The 18,287-nt window shown below is 38.0% G+C and overlaps 3 protein-coding genes across 3 annotated transcripts; 1 reads left to right on the forward strand and 2 right to left on the reverse strand.

Annotated features, from left to right (window-relative positions):
• Positions 1 to 463: 463 nt before the first annotated feature.
• pks1 (polyketide synthase 1) lies at positions 464 to 7,392 on the forward strand. The gene is made up of 6 exons (XM_043227034.1): positions 464 to 512; positions 606 to 759; positions 836 to 996; positions 1,083 to 1,286; positions 1,363 to 1,544; positions 1,624 to 7,392. Exons 1-6 carry the CDS (start codon positions 464 to 466, stop codon positions 7,162 to 7,164), a joined length of 6,291 nt encoding a protein of 2,096 aa, XP_043082969.1. The 3' UTR covers positions 7,165 to 7,392.
• Positions 7,393 to 7,974: 582 nt separating this feature from the next.
• Positions 7,975 to 12,448, reverse strand: ptchd3a (patched domain containing 3a). Its single transcript, XM_043226840.1, has 4 exons — positions 11,602 to 12,448; positions 10,973 to 11,094; positions 10,337 to 10,482; positions 7,975 to 10,255 (listed from the first exon to the last, which is right to left on the reverse strand). The coding sequence occupies exons 1-4, from the start codon at positions 12,331 to 12,333 to the stop codon at positions 8,307 to 8,309; spliced, it is 2,949 nt and encodes a 982-aa protein (XP_043082775.1). The 5' UTR covers positions 12,334 to 12,448; the 3' UTR covers positions 7,975 to 8,306.
• A 2,461-nt stretch (positions 12,449 to 14,909) lies between these two features.
• rdh12l (retinol dehydrogenase 12, like) lies at positions 14,910 to 18,041 on the reverse strand. Its single transcript, XM_043226790.1, has 7 exons — positions 17,918 to 18,041; positions 17,303 to 17,415; positions 17,066 to 17,221; positions 16,875 to 16,979; positions 16,576 to 16,785; positions 15,750 to 15,942; positions 14,910 to 15,505 (listed from the first exon to the last, which is right to left on the reverse strand). The coding sequence occupies exons 1-7, from the start codon at positions 17,929 to 17,931 to the stop codon at positions 15,403 to 15,405; spliced, it is 894 nt and encodes a 297-aa protein (XP_043082725.1). The 5' UTR covers positions 17,932 to 18,041; the 3' UTR covers positions 14,910 to 15,402.
• Positions 18,042 to 18,287: the final 246 nt, after the last annotated feature.

Consider the following 18,287-nt stretch of genomic DNA (forward strand, 5'->3'; position numbering starts at 1 on the left):
TGCAGGTATCAGGTTAGGTGTGCTAAGATAGTCATTGGTTATCTTATTTCAAATTGGTGGTCTACACACATTCAGGTCCTTTTTTCTCATCATATGTTAGATGTTTCTAAATGGAAGCCAATTAAAGCCAATCACGAATGAGAGAATCACCCCAATAGCTTTAAGACAATAGACTTGTTGTGTCCAGCGAGGAGAAACTGCAATCTTTACCCAAGTCTGTAATTACAGAGTTTTGTTTCAAATCACCACAATTACAGGTTACAAGAGGAAGGATTTGACATTTAAAGACCCTTTGTTGAAAGAAATGTGCTTTCCCATTGGTTTCCAGTTGTAAAAAGCTTTATAAAAATGCCTAGATGTTACTAGTAGCTGATGAATACTGGTCACAACCACGAGGAGACCATCAGAGCTGAGAGATGCTTGTCATAAGACACATTATTATATTTGAAAAATAAACAATAAAATGGATGACGATATTGCTATCACTGGAATCGGATGCAACTTTCCAGGAGGTAACTGTACTGTATTTATGCAGTTTCTGTACTTTCTTATTTTTTGACAGTTATTTTTGTGTGCATTTGCATGAATATCTGCTACCTTTACAGGTGAGGGTGTTAATAATTTCTGGAAAGTTCTTGTAGAGGGAAGGAATTGTGTGGACCAGATTCCAGAGGAAAGATTTGACACATCAGAGTGGTTTCATCCTGATGAGAGCAAACCAGGAAAAACGCAGACGACCAAAGCTGCTTTCATTGAGGGGTAGGGATAATCAGTTCATAATAATGTATTTAAGGTTTAAAGTTACTAAAAAGGTAAAACATTTTCTTTTTTGCAGGTTCAATGAGTTTGATCACAAATTATTTGGCATCAGCGAGGCTGAAACTGATTACATGGACCCTCAGCAGAAACTGTTGCTGCAGTGTGCATACCGAGCTCTAGAGGATGCTGGGATACCCTTGGAAAAAGTGAGCGGGACCAGAACAGGGGTTTACATAGGTACAAACATTAGATAAATCTAATGCAAGTTCAGTTTTTGTTTGTTTTTAACTTTGTGATACTGATAGTGTTGTGTTTGATTTTAGGTCTTATGAACAGGGACTATGAGACACTTTTGAACAACTGTCCTAGCACAATAACCCACTATAATGGCACCGGAACAGCTATGAGTGTTGCTGCCAACAGAATTTCCTTTGTCTTTAACCTGACTGGACCTTCATTTGCCATTGACAGTGCATGCTCTTCATCCCTTGTTGCCCTTCATTCTGCGTGTCAGGCCATCAGACAAGGTAATGACACCATTTTATCCCTGAAGTTTGTTCATTGATATTTACATTATTAATTATCCTTGTACCTCATTTTTAGGGGACTGTGAAATGGCTCTTTGTGGAGGGGTCAGCTGCATCCTTGAACCTCGAGTCTTTGTGGCCCTTAGCAAGGCAAAGATGATCTCACCTGAGGGAACAAGCAAGCCATTCTGCCATACAGCAGATGGTTACGGTAGAGGGGAGGGATGTGGTATAGTCCTCCTGAAGCCTTTGAAAAAGGTAGATATTTTACTTTTTAAAATTGTTCATAATGTAAATATCAAATTCACTTATGGTCTAAATAATGTCTTTTTTTCAGGCTCTTGAGGATTTTGATCATATTTGGGGAATTGTGAACAAGACTGCAGTAAACCAAGATGGACACACCGTCACACCGATTACCAAACCCTCCATGACCCAGCAGGAGGCTCTACTTCGCATGGTCTACTCCTCTGAGAATTATCTAGCAAATGTCCAGTATATAGAAGCTCATGGGACTGGAACACCAGCTGGAGATCCGGTTGAAGCAGGAAGTATCTCAGAAATCATTGCCAAAGCAAGACCTTCAAGCTTAGGGCCTCTATTTATTGGCTCTGTTAAGAGTAACATCGGACATACAGAATCTGCAGCAGGGGTGGCAGGACTCATAAAGATTCTCTTAATGATAAAACATGAAACCATTGTCCCCTCTATATTCTACTCAGCAGAAAATTCAAGCATAGATGCTAAAGCACTCAATCTTCAAATCCCCACCAGAGCTGAAAAATGGCTTTGCTCCGGATCCAGGATAAGGATGGCTGGATTAAACAGCTTTGGGTTTGGTGGCACCAATGCCCATGCTATCATCAGCGAGTATGTTCAAGCAACAGTCTCCGACAGCCACACTCTTGAACCTCTAAAACTGCTTCCACTGTCTGCAGCCACGGATCAGTCCCTTCAGTTGTGCATAGCTGACACGTATCAGAGGATTTCAGCAGATGAGACAGTTGATCTACAAGCTCTTGCTTATACAGCAGCCTGCAGAAGAAGCCACACAGCACACAAATTTCGAAAAGTCTTCGCTGCATCATCTGTGTCAGAATTAAAATCACTACTCAAAGCTAGCATGAACAAGAAATTAGCTTCAACAAAGCAGGAACTAAAGTTAGTTTTTGTATTTTGTGGGAATGGCATTACTTATAGGGGAATGTGTAAGCAGTTACTAAAAGAAGAACCTGCATTTAGGGACAAGGTCAAAGAGGTTGAAAACTATTTTCAAAAGTTCAGATGCACCAGTATTTTGCAAAAGGTCGCAAATTGCTATGGCAATGAAGATATCACTAAACCAAACGTTGTCCAGCCACTTCTCTTTGCAATCCAGGTTGCAATTGTTCACCTTTTTAAGAACTGGGGCATAAGACCAGATATTGTTCTTGGACACTCTGTGGGAGAGGTTGCAGCAGCTCATTGCTCTGGCCTGCTATCTCTTGAAGATGCAGTAAAGGTTGTCCACCATCGCAGTGTGCTGCAGACCAAAGTGATGGGTGGAAGGATGCTGGTCGTTGGTAACGTTCCAGTTCCAGATGTTGTGGAAATTCTCCCTACATACACAGGGAAGATTTGCCTAGCTGCTGTGAACAGTCCTTTGTCATGTGTGCTGTCAGGTGATAAAGAAGCAGTTGATAATGTGCATCAGAAGCTTCAGTCTTCGTTCAAGGGTAAAAACCTGTTCCTTCATGTCTTGGATGTTCCTGCTGCTTACCACAGTCATATGATGGATCCTATACTGGGCCAAATCAAAGACAGCATTGGACATTTAACTCTGAATGAAAAGGAGTGTGAACTTTTCTCTACAGTAACGGGAGACGTATGTTGTCAAGGGGACTTTGTCACAGGTGAATACTGGGCAAGAAATATTCGAAAGCCTGTTGCATTTGAAGAAGCAATTAAATCAGTATCCAAACACACAAGGAACACAGTCTTTGTGGAAATTGGTCCAAGACGAGCTCTGCAAAGGAACATCATGGAGATTCTGGGAAATGACACCACAGTGCTTCCTTCAGTGCATCCAGATAAAGACCACGAGACAATGTTCGCAGCTGTATCAAGAATGTTTGAACTGGGGGTCAATGTGAAATGGGACGAGTTCTACAAAGGGTTTGAAACAAAGCTTGTTGCTTTCCCAAGGTATCAGTTTGAATGTCAAAAGAATGAGGTATACTTTGAGGATGTAAGACGGGGAAATGATACTGTCTCTCGCAGTCCGCATCCACTGATAAGTGTAAGTAAACGTGATGGAAAAGTAATCAAGTGCAACCTGTCAGCAGCTACAACCTCCTACCTTTGGGAACACAAGAACAATGGCATCTCCATTGCTCCAGGGGCCCTGTATGTTGAGTTGGCTTTTGCGTCTATAATGGAAACTGCTATTCCAAAAAAGCCTCTGAACTCATTTCAGCTCACAATCAACTTTCAGAGTTTGCTTGTTCTAACTAATAACTGCCCTCCTCTCAAAATCACAATTGAGGCATCCAAGAATACAACCACATTTCAGGTTCAGTCATCTATAACTGTGCATGCATCTGGCACCATCAGCCATGAAAGCAGGCCAGCTATGATCGAACAGCAAACCATTAACCTCAACGCTGTTTTAAAGAGATGTCCATCAGTCCTTGAAATAAAGGATGTGTACAACACTCTTAAAGATATCGGATTTGAGTACGGGCCCAATTTCAAACAACTGGGTGACATTCATTACGGGCAAGAATTCAAGGAAGCAGTGACCAGTCTTAGGATTCCAGAAGAAATACTCAACCATCTGTATGAGTATTGCTTGCATCCTGTGGTCCTAGATTATTTCTTGCAAATGTCTTCAGCTTTAGCATTAGTCTCTAGCACCGTCAGACCTGGATTTCCCTCTGCTATTGGGAGGATGGTTATAGCTGCACCACCTTGTAAAGAGATGTTCATGTATATGAGATTGACCAAAGAAATGCCAGAGTACTTTGAAGTTTGTGGTTGTTTTACTGACAAAGATGGCCATGTGTTGATTGAGCTGAGGGATGTCAGAATTAATTTTCTGGGAAGACATGCACAGATCAGGGATTCATGTTTCTTTCATAACCAGAAAGTTGGCATTCTTGCTGAGAGCAATTTCCCCAGTAGAATCAAGGCTTTGGTTTTTGAAGACACCTTGGGTATCGCAAAAAGTTTAAAGCCATATTTGCATCCGAAATCTGTACTTATTCCTCCACCCGATTTAACAAAAGACTTAGCCTTGCAGCTCCCAGAATTACTGTTGAAGTCTCCTTGCAGTTCAGCAGACATGGAACTGGACACAATTCTGTTTATCTGGGGCATTCAGAATATTAGTCACTTGCAGTCTGAAGCCATTCTAGAGTACTTGGTAGACAGCTGTGAACTTTACCGTCAAGTTGTTTTGTCATTAAAAAGCCGTAGTCTTGCATGTTCCATCCGGGTCATTACATACAGGTCAGCGGAAGGGACAGTTGAAAGTATAAATCCTGGATTTGTGTTATCTGGCATGACAAGGGCATGTGCTGCTGAGTTGTCAGGCATCTCTTTTCAGCTCATTGACCTTTCCACTGTGTCAAGAGAGGATGTAGAAGCACTGGCCCATGTGCTTAACTCACATAAGACCCAAGAGTGCCCAGAAGTCTTTATCAGCAAGGGGAAGGTTTACTCCGCTGTGATAACTCATACTCCTGTCACCACAATTAAGGAAGTTAAGGCTGAATCAAAACCCCTACAACCCTGGGACTTCACTTTGCAGACATCCAACCCTTGCAGGATGACCAACCTATCAGCTTTGCCTTCAGAAAGTTCAGTCCACATTATTGAGGGGAAAGGCATTGAGGTTCAGCTGAGTAAGATATGTGTGCACTCTTCAGATTATTTTCCAGTTAGTACTTCAGAATTAAGGTTTGGTCAGACAATGTACTGGAACAAGCACACAACACAGAACCACAGTCTCATTGCACTCGACTTCAGTGGGATAATTACAGCTGTGGGAAAAAATGTCAACAAACTTAAAGTGGGTGACCATGTTACCTGTTGTTACCCAATAAAAGCAACTTCCAAAGTTGTCCTCCCAGAAGATGTTTGCTTCAAAATAAAAAGGCTTCCATTTCTAAAGGATGCTCCCTGTGTTTCATACATTTTCCTGATCTGGGAAATACTGCAGTGTGTATTACCCAAGACCAAACAACAGCAAAGGTTAGGCATCTTCTCTTATGTTCGTGATTCGGTTTTAGTCAATTTATTGACACTCATAGCAAGCAAATTAGGCTGGAGTGTTTTTGTAGAGAGTGAGATAAGTGGATTAATCCAAAATACAAAGCAGTGTCATCTTTTTGTGATTCTTCCACTGTACAATTGCTCGCTTTTGACAGAGATTGTCAGTGTTGCCAGTGCAAATCACATCATTGCAGTACAAGGCATCTGTGAGCCATTGAACTCAACAATAGATGTAATACAGATGGACAGTGAGAAAACTTGCTTCCAGACTCTTGAGATGTCCAAAATCTTCCAGAAATCGCACCTTAAGGCACATGGAGCTCGGCTACAGAAGTGGCTGAAGGGAATGTGCTTGCACAAAGCACGCCCATCAATACAAAGCTGCACTTTTCAGATGGCACTCCCTGGAGCAAAGCCTTCTCAGTCTGCAGGGCATTCTGGATCTTATTTCAGCGCAAGAGCTCTAGAATTGATAGCTCTAGCCAGTGATTCAACAAGCAAGGTGTCTGCTATCCCTTTGCTTCCAAGAACGAAGCAGCTGTTCTCAAAGAGAGGTGTGTACATAGTTACAGGTGGTCTTTCCGGTTTGGGCTTTGAAACAGTTAAGTTTATTGCTCATAGGGGTGGAGGATGTATTGCCACTCTCTCAAGGAGTGCACCTTCTGAAAAGATACAAGAGGACATAAGCAGTCTCCAGAGGAGATACGGGACAAGAATCCTCATACTTCAGTGTGATGTCTCAGTATCAGAGCAGGTGATGGAAGCTATTACTGTGATTGGAAAACATTTTTCCTCTTATCCAGTCAGAGGGGTGTTCCACAGTGCTGCTGTTTTACATGATGGATTACTGGAAGCTCTTGATAGATCTCTTTTCCAAAAAGTCCTGCAACCTAAAGTCTGTGGTGCACTTAATCTTCACTTTGCCACCCTGCATAGCCAAACACTTGATTACTTTGTGTGCTATTCATCAATCTCCTCGTTTATTGGAAATGCCGCACAAGCCAACTATGCAGCAGCTAATTCCTTTCTGGATGCTTTTTGTCACTTCCGACGCAATATTGGACTCGCAGGACAGTCAATCAATTGGGGGCCCCTTAAACTAGGCCTGCTAATGGACAAAGACAATTTTCAAAAGTTTTTGGAAACAAAAGGGCTAATGATCATGGATGTGTCAGAGATTCATGAAGCATTGGAGCACTGCCTGTTAGATAACTATCCCCAGCAGGTGGTCTGCAAATTCAATTTCAGGAACCTGAAGAACCATGTCCTCTCTCAAAATGTGTCTCTCAAGTTTCGTCTGTCTACTTTAGTGGAGGAAGGACTAAAAAACAAGATTGTTGATGACTCCAGGATAAAAGTTCAGTCATCAGTAGATGACTGTGTTAGACAGATCCTGACTGAAATTTGTTGTGTGGATACTGATGATCTTAGGAATGAAACGGCACTCACTGCACTAGGAATTGACTCGATGCTAGCCATGACATTGCAAAATCGCTTGTTTCAAGAGATAGGTGTGAATATTCCTCTCGTTGCTTTGCTTGATCCAAACAGTACACTGTCCTCATTGACTGAATTTGTAAAACAGAGCACTGATGAGGACTGGGAGATTTCTGTGAACCTATAATGTATACACAGTTGTTTTCCTTTTCTACCAACTTGTGGATTGTACATAGTGAAGACAAGTCAGATTTTCCTAATAATGCTAACAAAAAAATGTTTTTCTTTCTTTTTAACAATGCTTATTTTGTGTTCTAAACCTCTTCTGAAAATGCTAAATTGTAGAAACCAAAATATTGGATAATGTGTGTCAAATTGAATTGCAAATTGCATGACAAACAATAAACATCCATTCTGAATATATTTGATTGAACCTAAACTTTGCCAGCCAGCCAGAGATCAAAGGTCAGGTATGTCCCATCTTTTTTCTGCCAAATGTGTAAATCCACTGAGGCTTATATGCAGCAATAGACTGAGTAAACCAAACAAAGAGTGAATAGAAAATAATATTTTTCCTGAAAGTAGAACACCATGAAAACATAACCGCACGTGCAAGTAGAAAAGGGAATGTATGTCTTTTAAAAGACAAGAATCATTTTGTACAGTATATATTGCCCAATAAAAAAGGTATATTTAGTTATGTCTTTAATAGGCTTTTACACATTCAACAGTCAATAAGAAAACATTGCAAACCTCTCATAAATACAGAGCAAAGTATGGCTACATGAGTGCATTAAGTTAGTTATTTCATAAAAATTAAGAAAGCTGCATTTGTGTACTATTTATAACTAAATAGAAATATTAACATCAATAAACAAATAAGATATTTAATATTTTTGGTGTTCATTCATGAAACACAGTAAATAATTTCTGTGCAATTTGATCATAAATCCATTCTTAGATAAACTGTTGTATTGAATTAAATCTGGTATTTCACTCAAGAATGTTTTTATCAAAAATTGTATTTTTGTGTTTCAAAAATAACACATAAATGAAACATTTTTAACAGATTTCTTTACAGATTAATACAGTCTATGGTGAATTAATGCTACAACTGTTGGGTGGCTACATCCTGAAACCCATAAAAAAAGTCCTAAATCCATAAAAAGTCCTAAAATCATTGGCCCAGAAATATGTTTTGTAAAAAAAAAAATGCCATGTTGCATTCCTGTTGATTTAGATTTACACCTGTAATTTTAATTTAAACATATAAAAGGTGTTACACATGCAAATAGAATATAATTGGAAGCAATAAAAGTAAAAGGACTTTTACAAAATGGACAAATCAGAACCATTAGGAGTGGGCACATATGAATCTTGAATGTGGTTGCTGTTTCCTAAAACACAATTTTGACCTTCCAGGCACTGTTTTGATTGACATTTGACTCTTAACATGCCATCATCAGATGGTGTATACATGTGAACCTCATAGGTCTGACTGTCCACTCTGAATAATGGCACAGTGCTTGCCATGCACATGTGGCTATCTTGAACATGATGGTTATTGCCAGTAATCATCCAAATAGCTGAGCAGGGCTGAGACTGACATGTTTGGTGGTTGTCCGGTTGAAAAGTGTGATTGTCATAAATTTCCCGCTCTTTCAGCTCACCATCCTTTGCCTTTGATTGAATGTTATTGGCGTGGCTGTTCTTCATGGGTTGCTCTTCTGGGCCTGCCTTGTTCTTAGCTGGTGTGCCACTACACATGTCAAAGAAGGTGAGAAAAACTGGGATAAAAGTTAAGCCATGGAAGAGGCCAAAAAAGATCACCAAGAACATAATTTTAAAGAATGTCCTAAAGATATAGTTCTTTGAAGCAGACAGCACCACCACCCCAAGAACAGTAGACACAGCCCCCTGCAAAATAGGGTATCCTAAATTAAACAGGGCTTCCACAGCCTTTTCATTTGCACTGGGTTTCTTATTAGAGACAAATGCGTAAGATATATGAGCAGAGAAGTCTACGGAAAAACCAATGCAAACGACAAGAATGATCATGGAGATGGTGTCTAAGTTAACGTCCCACAATGCCATAAACCCAGTGACCCCCACAATGACAGATGCAATGGAAAACGTGACCCAAAGGGAGCACAGAGGGTTTGGGATGAGGAGAAGAGAGATGAGCAACATTACAGCTGTTGTAACCCCAATGTTCTGAATGGTGTTGCTGACTATAACCGCATACTGGTCATGGTAGATGAAGGCAGGGTGGTAAACTAGTAAAGGAACGGGGCACTTTTGTGCTGTCTCCCTTAATTTATTCAACATATTCATCTCATCCAGAGCGGTAGAGATATTTACGGTCTGTATGAAGAAGCGAGACGCGTGGATAGAGTTGTTGGTGAAATTAACATCCTGTTTGAAGTCGGAATAAAATCGTAGAAATGTTCCCAAGTTGTCTTTAAAGACATCTTCAGTGCTCAGATTGAGTTTGGTGTGATATCCGTAGTACTTGTATGATTTGATCCAGGAGGTGAATATATCCTTTTCGATGAAAGATAAGTTTTTGAAGTCTTCAATGCAGGTTTCAAGATCTGACATGTACTTTTCATCCCAGTACGGAAATTCCCGTCTGATGACAACCATGATGTTTGGACCATACTCTGAGAAATACGCCTTCTCGTTGTCGTAGTATTTCACCACGTAAGAATCGTCAGCTGCTAAATTACGGAGATCAATTCCTTCTTGAATCTGGAAGCAGCCGTAAATGCTGATAATCAAATAGATGCAATACAACACAATCACAAAGACCTTCGTCCACGATTTCGTCAGAAAAGGGCCGTAGTATTTTTTAAAGAAGTGATTCATTGGTTGTACCTCCTCCGTGCCGGTATGGGGGTCGTAAGCACCTCCAACGCAACATAATTCGTACCACTTCGACTGACCCATTGGACACTCCTCTGGTACTTCCTTGCACGTCAACCAGTGCTTGTTGCTGTTTTCCCGCCGTCCGTTAAGAACGAGGAAAGCTCCGAAAAATGTGATGCTGTAGATGTAGCAGAAAAGGATGGAGGTGCTGGTGTACAAGCAGAAAGAACGGACCGAGCGGAAGGGCGTCATGAGGCCGATGTAGAAAGCGAGCACATCTGTGAGCGTGGTGATGGTGATTGAAATGGCCGCCTCTTTGTATGTATTAGACAGGCGAGTCTCCACTCGATCGTGGACGTTGGTTTGCTGCCAGCAGGAAATGAGAATGAACATGTCGTCCACTCCGATCCCTGTTTACAACACACAAAAAAACAATTACTATTTAATCAGCTAATACACACTGTGTGCAACTGGCTATAGCTATGTTTTACCTAATATCAGGAATGGGGAATTAGCAACGGTCATGACAAATGGGACACCAATGTGTAACATCATCCCAAAGGAGGACAGAACAGCGAGTCCAGCGGAGAACACCCCAAATGTAGCAACCCATACTTTGTTTCTGACACAGTCAAACCTGAAAAAACAGACAAAAATATTTTTTTAAGGATTACCAATTGTCACAGATGTTCTCAATAGACCTTAACATGAACTCAATTCATATAATTTCTGTTGAAATTATATAAAAAGTGGATGACAAAAGGTGCAGTACGAACTTGAAAAGGTCAACTAATTACTTGTTTTGTATCTTTAGGTGTTTAAATATGTATTTAAATTTGGCATATGATTAAAGATTGCTTATGTTTCATGTTTGACAAAGTTGATTTAATACTTGTTAATTTTGCTGGACAGGACTCTGAGATCAAGTCAAATGATCCGATTTTCCCGTCACGACTCATTTTCAAATTTTAAAAATATATATATTTTTTTATTATATAGAAACAAAAACTCCAATGGGTTCTGAGTATATGTTACAACATCTACACAGAAGCCCTGGTAAAATCATGTGCTAGACATTGTGCAATACTCTGGAAAACAGAAAACAGACAATATTCATGTTAACATACCTCAAACAAGATAGAATGGAGAATCCAATGGCAATGACATATGTGATAGAGAAGAGAGGAATCACATCCTTTGTGTTTGCCTCAAATTCCACCTGTCTTGACAAAGATGTGGAATGGGTCACCTGAGGATGCAAATTATAATATCGACAACATCACTTCAGATTTAGCTCATAAGAATAGTTACAAAAACATTTCTTAATTGATTTAGCATATTAGTCGACATGAAAAGGCATTTCCACCAATAATTATGGAATCATTTTGGGAAATATTGAGCATTATATCACAAGGGGTAAGTTGTCACAATGAAAGTCTAGCCTAGTGCAGTGCTTCCCAAACCGGGACCCCCTGTCCTGCGCATTTTGTATCTCCCTCATATAACACACCTGCTTCCACTTATTAGCTCGTTAGTGAAGACTAACAACAATAATAACTAAATTGGTGGTGTCTGATTAGAGAGACATACAAAATGTGCAGGGCACCAGGTACTCCAGAGAAGGCTTGGGAGGAACTGGCCTAGTACATACTAGCATTTGTAGTTTTCACTCAAAATTTAACAGCTAGATATACAGTAGGCCTATAGCCCTCATAAATAAAGACCTCAAGCAGTGCATGAATAAAATATAACCTACCTTAATGAAGTTTAGTGATAAATTAGAGGGAAAAACTTTTAGGAATTCATTCAGCCATAAATCTGTTCTGGAGCGATTATCCTCTTTCAGAAAATAAAACAGGCGCACTGCTGTTGCGCTTTTAATAACGGAGGAGTTTATATTCACTCCACCAACCGAATAGCCCAGGAAAATGTACGAGAACCCGAAACGAAAAAAGGGAAAGGTGAGCTCGGTCGTTTCTAAATTATTACCATAATATTTGTAAATGTCCAATATCTTATTGGGTATGCATTTCTTGTATCGTCTCGCGCAAAGTCCCTCAAAAGTGAGCGCCTCGTGACCCATGGACACGCTCAGCTCTTTGACCTTCCTGTCTAAAGTCACTATCTCCTGAAAGGCATCGTCTGTGAGGATGCTGGAGGATCTCGAGACCGCTATGAAGGACGCGTAGACTCCATCCGTGTAGAGTCTCTGGTTGGAGAACACCGAGTCGTTCTGCGGGAAGTTCTGCTGCACGAACCGCCTCTCCAGTTTGGCTGGACCGTTCACAGGAGTGAACTGATCCTCGATGTCATTGGCCTCGCGATCTTCCAAGAAATAAAACCCGCTGCCCAGCACCGCGGAGATCAGCAGAGGAGAGATGAAGAACCACCACGGGTAAGTTCCCACAAAGCGGCCGAACTTCTGGAAGCAGATGGAGATCGGCTTCTCCACGCAGTCTGTGGTGCATCCAGCCATGTTCACCGGCATTTTGGAAAGATTAAAAGAAAAGTTTAGTGCTGAAAAAGCTGTGCTAAATAAACTAGACTAACGCAGACCTAAACTACTCTGTGTCTGGATTGCGCTTGAAGCATTTAAAGTTTGAACTGGCTATGTAAACTAGTTAAAAGTTGATTTAGAAAGAGCTGCATAATGCATGCGGGGTATGTGAATGTCCTGACGCATTTTTGCGTGAAAATCTACAGGGAGCAAGCCGAGAGCGACCACTCACGGGCACATACAGCAAATTATATCAAGACTGGAAAAATAACCCCAATACATACTACACAAAATGTTTAAAATATGCGTATATATAAATAGCTGTAGCTACACACACACACATAGATATATGCATTTATTATATATATATATATATATATATAAGACACATACAGGATATTTTGAAGATATTTACATGTATACATTTATATTTATTCGTAATAATTATATCATATATAATGTAACTTTCTAAGTATATTTATTATGCATATATATATATATATATATATATATATATATATATATATATATATATATATATATATATATATATATATATATATATATATATATATGTATATGTGTGTATATATGTATGTGTACACAATACACACACATATTACAAACAATTCTTTTTTATTTTCGATTAATCGTTTGACAGCACTAATTGATAAATATATATACATATATATTTGTATATGTATATACAAAATACCATTCCTAATTGTTTTATATTTAATTTAGAAATGTAGTTATGTTTATATATTATAAATATGTGATAATTTAGCATTATATAGCTAATGATATCTGTTATAGTTATTGTTATAGTGTGCAGACTTTTAACAATCAGTCAAATGATCTGACCTGTTTTTAATAAAAATCTTAATTTCTTGCTGAATTTCTTTATTGAATTAAGGCAGATTTGTTTACAACCAAGTAATATAGGATATGAAGTATAATATAATGTGAAGATTATTTAATGATCTTTTGCAGTTCATCAGAGTTAGCAATCCTCTTCTAATTAAACAATTTTGGTGTACAGATGGCTTAAGGGTTCTTTGGATATTAAAAACTTGTTAGAAGTCACACTATATATATTTTTAGACAAGTGTGTTGCTTTCTGTAGTCTTTACATCATCATATATGGTTTTCTAAACATCTAAAAAAGTAAACGGTTCATTAGGCTGTAAAAACCTGTAGTTCTAATTGGAATGAATAACAGGTTAACATTTATGAATTAAATAAACTATATTTTAGAAAGACCAATTGATTTAGGACTTACGTCGGGGTTTCTGCTCATTTTGCTCCATCGGGACAGAAGATGTGAGGGAGAATGACACGCAAGTTCATTACTGAACACAAGGCTTCATTCATGCCTTTCAGTTACCTCAGTGCTTAATTACCCCAACAAAAATGGCTTCAACTCTCATAGAGCTTGCGATTTGCCATTAGGAGATAATTGAGGGCCTCAAATTATTACCGCACAACTGACAGTGCTCTTGTATTTTACTGTATCAAAGAGTAGGCCATTTGGAGCATATCCAAATCATCTGTTTGGTTGAAGTAATTTCTTTAGTATTTTTGAATTGAACAACTGCTTTAGCATTTCTTTTTATTTTTAGACTCGAGAAATGACAGGAATCGTTAGTTTTTGCTGTCCACTAGATGGGGCTAGTGACCTTTTTGTATGTTCTCCTGCATCACTATATTGGGCAATGAGTTGTTGTCATGGTGATCAGGTCAGGGTGAGAGCAGAGATGAGAGATTGTCATGGCAACTGAGTCTGAGAGAGAGCAGAGCTGGGTTGCAGTGCTGGCATCTTTGACTGTTTTGTGTGTGTGTGTGTGTGTGTGTTTATATCATACTGAATCTGCCTTGTACATGACTATTTATTTATTCTATACATATACACTTTTTCAATGATGTCTATCTTATTTTCCTTAAATGTTATATATATATATATATATATATATATATATATATATATATATATATATACACACACACATACAGCATATACTTTGAAAATATTTCCGTCTGTGTGTGTGTATATATAAAATAATATAATCATATTATATTTTTTTAAATATATGCATGCATGTCCAATTCCATATTTGTATATTAATAAATTTTGATTTGGTGGCGTACTATTTATATACACACGTTCATGAGATCAGGTATAATATATATATATACAAATATGGAATTGGACATGCATGCATATATTTAAAAAAATATAATATGATTATATTATTTTATATATACACACACACAGACGGAAATATTTTCAAAGTATATGCTGTATGTGTGTGTGTATATATATATATATATATATATATATATATATATATATATATATATATATATATATATAAATATTATAATCATATTATATTTTTTTAAATATATACATGCATGTATGTATATTTATATATAAATAGTAAGTATGCAGAGCACACACATGTAAACGAAAACTTTTATTTTGAATGCAATTAATTGTTTGCCAGCACTAATAGCAGCTCAATTCATGAAAGTGCGTATAAATAATACACAGTACACAAACATAATTTATGTAAACAAAAACATTTATTTTGGATGTGCTTAGTTGCTATTCATCATTTGCAGGCACATTATATATGTACAATATTATGTATGAGAAAAATGTGTAAAATATTAAATTTTTACTTATTTTACATTATTTTCTCCTCGGGTCACACAAAGCTCAAAATTAATATCAAGATCACAAAAATGTAAATGTATTAAAAAAAAATCATGTATACGTGTGCATTTTTCAACCTCCTGATTCTAGCATTCACATCATTTAGTGCATGAATATGTACCTCTATTAAATAGAAAATGATACCTGATACTGAAATCTACAAAATATATTTAAATTTAACATCATGTGCAAAATTTATCACATAATATCACATATTTAATGATCCTTTTAGGCTGGTGTGTTTAATACTAACTATAAGCATTTCTGATTTTGACAGTAGATGGGCCAATCTCAGGCAGACTGCAGTAAAAGCTGAACTCATCATAGAGAGAGATGCGTTTTCACTCCCATGCGATGCTGAGCATCTTACAGCTGAGTTCCCAGAGGCGCTGGGCCACCTCATCATTCATGGCAGCCTGGGAACATTTTGCAGCTGCGCAGTCACTGTGTGGAGAGCATGAGATGAGATGATCTAACAGACACTATGACAACACAAAAGTTTATCAGCAATAACTAAATGCTTTATGATAATAATATCAAATAGAAAGGCAACATGACCTATTGGACCTGTGTTTATCTCTGGTGTACTATGTGTAGCTAGAGGCTGGGTAGGTATGATATGGTAAGCTCTACTCTAAATCAGGTGCTACCTACAGTTTTGCCGGGATTGAGATAAAAATCCACCGACCTGTAGTATTTGCCGCTCTCTGTCTCCAGTTCAGGGGCCACGGCGCAGTAGATGGTGGTCTGAGCTCCCTGCACAGAAGATTTGGTGAAGGGCTTTGCTAACCACATGACGGCTTGCTGAGGTTTATTCAAGTGCCTCCACAGTTCAGTCTGAACCACTCCAGGATGGAGAGCGTACGCTGTGACTCCAGTACCTGAGCACGGATGAGAAGGATCATTGGGATTCATTTAGCATCAGTTATTTTATTAGAATAGAATAACAACCGCACAACCCAAGGAAAAGGTCAGACATTATCCTGCGCTAGGGGCAAAAACTAACATAAAAATTTGTTATCTACACTTTTATGTTTTATAATATACTATTTTTTAGATGCCTAAATCATATGACAAATCACAAAAGAAGGGAATAAAAATAACAATAATACATACAAAAACTCTCAATTTAAGTATTTATACAATTATTTAAATAATACTATAAAAGTTCTTTAGCTTTTTTTGTTTAGAAGTCACTTTCATTTTTAATGTAAATTTTATTATAATATATTTATTATAACGCAATATTTAGTTTCAGCCCATGGCCCTCAGTTTTTGGTCCTTTTATAGTAAAAATGTTTTATTCATTGATCCAGCTGAAGCTTTTGACAGAAATGAAAAGCAGCAAACATGTATTACAGTATATGTTAAATAATTCTGACACTAGAAATTAAATTATAATTAAAATAAAATAAATTAAATTAAATTAAGAAAAATATATAAATTATAAAAACTGCTTGAGCAGATTATAGTCACATTTATTAACATAAATATCAATTTTAAAAAAGATGCACCTTCTAGTCTTTTGGCCAGCGAGCGGGTGAACAGAATGTTTGCCAGCTTGCTCTGGCTGTAGGCTTTCTGTTTATCATAGTTCTTCTCACTGTTGATGTCCTCCAGGTTGATGGTCCCCCATTGGTGTGCCATGGAAGAGACATTAACGATCCTCGCAGGCGTTGATCTTTTAATCAGATCCAGTAACAGATACGTCAACAGGAAGTGGCCTACAGGAAGAAGCACAGTGCTGATGTCTCCCGTAACTTCTTTTAATGTTAAAAGTAGCATCCGATTTTGACAAATGACTTATGCTTACCCATGTGGTTCACTCCTATTTGCATTTCAAAACCATCTGCTGTCTTTCCATACGGACAAACCATCACGCCTGCGTTATTGATCAAGATGTTGACTTGTTTCTCCTCTGAAAGACAACACGGATACATCGTTGTAGCACTGCACAAAGAAGACATTTGTAAAGGAATGTATGCCATGTCCTGGGGATCACACCTTTATTGATTTTCTCGGCAAATTCTCTGATTGATTTGGAATCTGCCAGGTCGAGTCTACTGATAACAACATCCTGGTTTCCTGAAGCATCCTTTATTTCCTTCAGGGCTGCATCGGCTTTCTCCATATCTCTGCACGCCATTATAACACGTGCTCCTGAAGACAAGACGACAGAAAGATGGCATTTTACCATCAGACTTTATATAGTAATATTAAACTCTATATAGCAACGCCCACCTCTCTTTGACAGGTCTATGGCTGTCTCTTTACCGATTCCAGTATTGGCTCCAGTAATTACAACAGTTTTACCATCAAGTCTGGCATCAGATGACCAGGAGCAGAACATATTTCTGAGGAGGAAAGGAAAAGAATGAATTAAAGAGTTCATCAGTGAATGATCTTTATACATATTATATGTTCATCAAGTACTTTTACTTCAAGAGCTAAATGCCAGCCTCAAGCCACAGAGAAGTACCAGCGCTTACTTACAAACCTAAACAAAGTAGCCAGTAAGAAATGCTAATTTTAAAGAAAAATGTCATTTAGAGGCTTCTGCATATGAACTAGGTAGCGTTCACGCAATTATTGTCATATTACTCAATCCCTTTGGGCGTTGGTTTGATATGACTAATTTCACGTGTTTAAATTAAATGTGTTAAAATGTAATCCTTATTTTTTTGCCCATTCACGTGTGGTCTGTCTCCGAATCGAACCGTTCAATTTCTTTTTTGTTATATGAATGAAAATCCCTTCGCTACTTCGTCGGCACAATGGCAACAGGTTATTGAGCAACATTTTACTGTCAACATCTATAAAACATCTCAAATGTACCGAATACGTTTTTGTTCATACCTTAGAGCTTGCATTTTTACGGTGATGTGTATCCAGACACACAAAAAAGAGATTATGAACTATTAATAAGACAAAAACAGTCTCATCAAAACTCTCGCGCTGTCAGTAGTGGGAGGGGTTTAATGACGTATGAGGAAGACTAGTGGAGTTGCAGTTTGTTATTGGTCAAAGATCACGAGACTCCGCCCTTTATTACATATTTTTATTTGTATTTTCAACTGTACACTAATTTTTTAATTTAAAAGTATTAGTTATTATTTATTATATGCCAAACGTAAAAATCATTACTATTTGGATAACGGAAAGAGCATATATAATTTAGATTTAAAAATGACTAGTTGACGCGATTCTTACTTTTACCAGGAGATGT

The sequence above is a fragment of the Puntigrus tetrazona genome, chromosome 24, assembly GCF_018831695.1.
Source record: "Puntigrus tetrazona isolate hp1 chromosome 24, ASM1883169v1, whole genome shotgun sequence".
Taxonomy (NCBI): domain Eukaryota; kingdom Metazoa; phylum Chordata; class Actinopteri; order Cypriniformes; family Cyprinidae; genus Puntigrus; species Puntigrus tetrazona.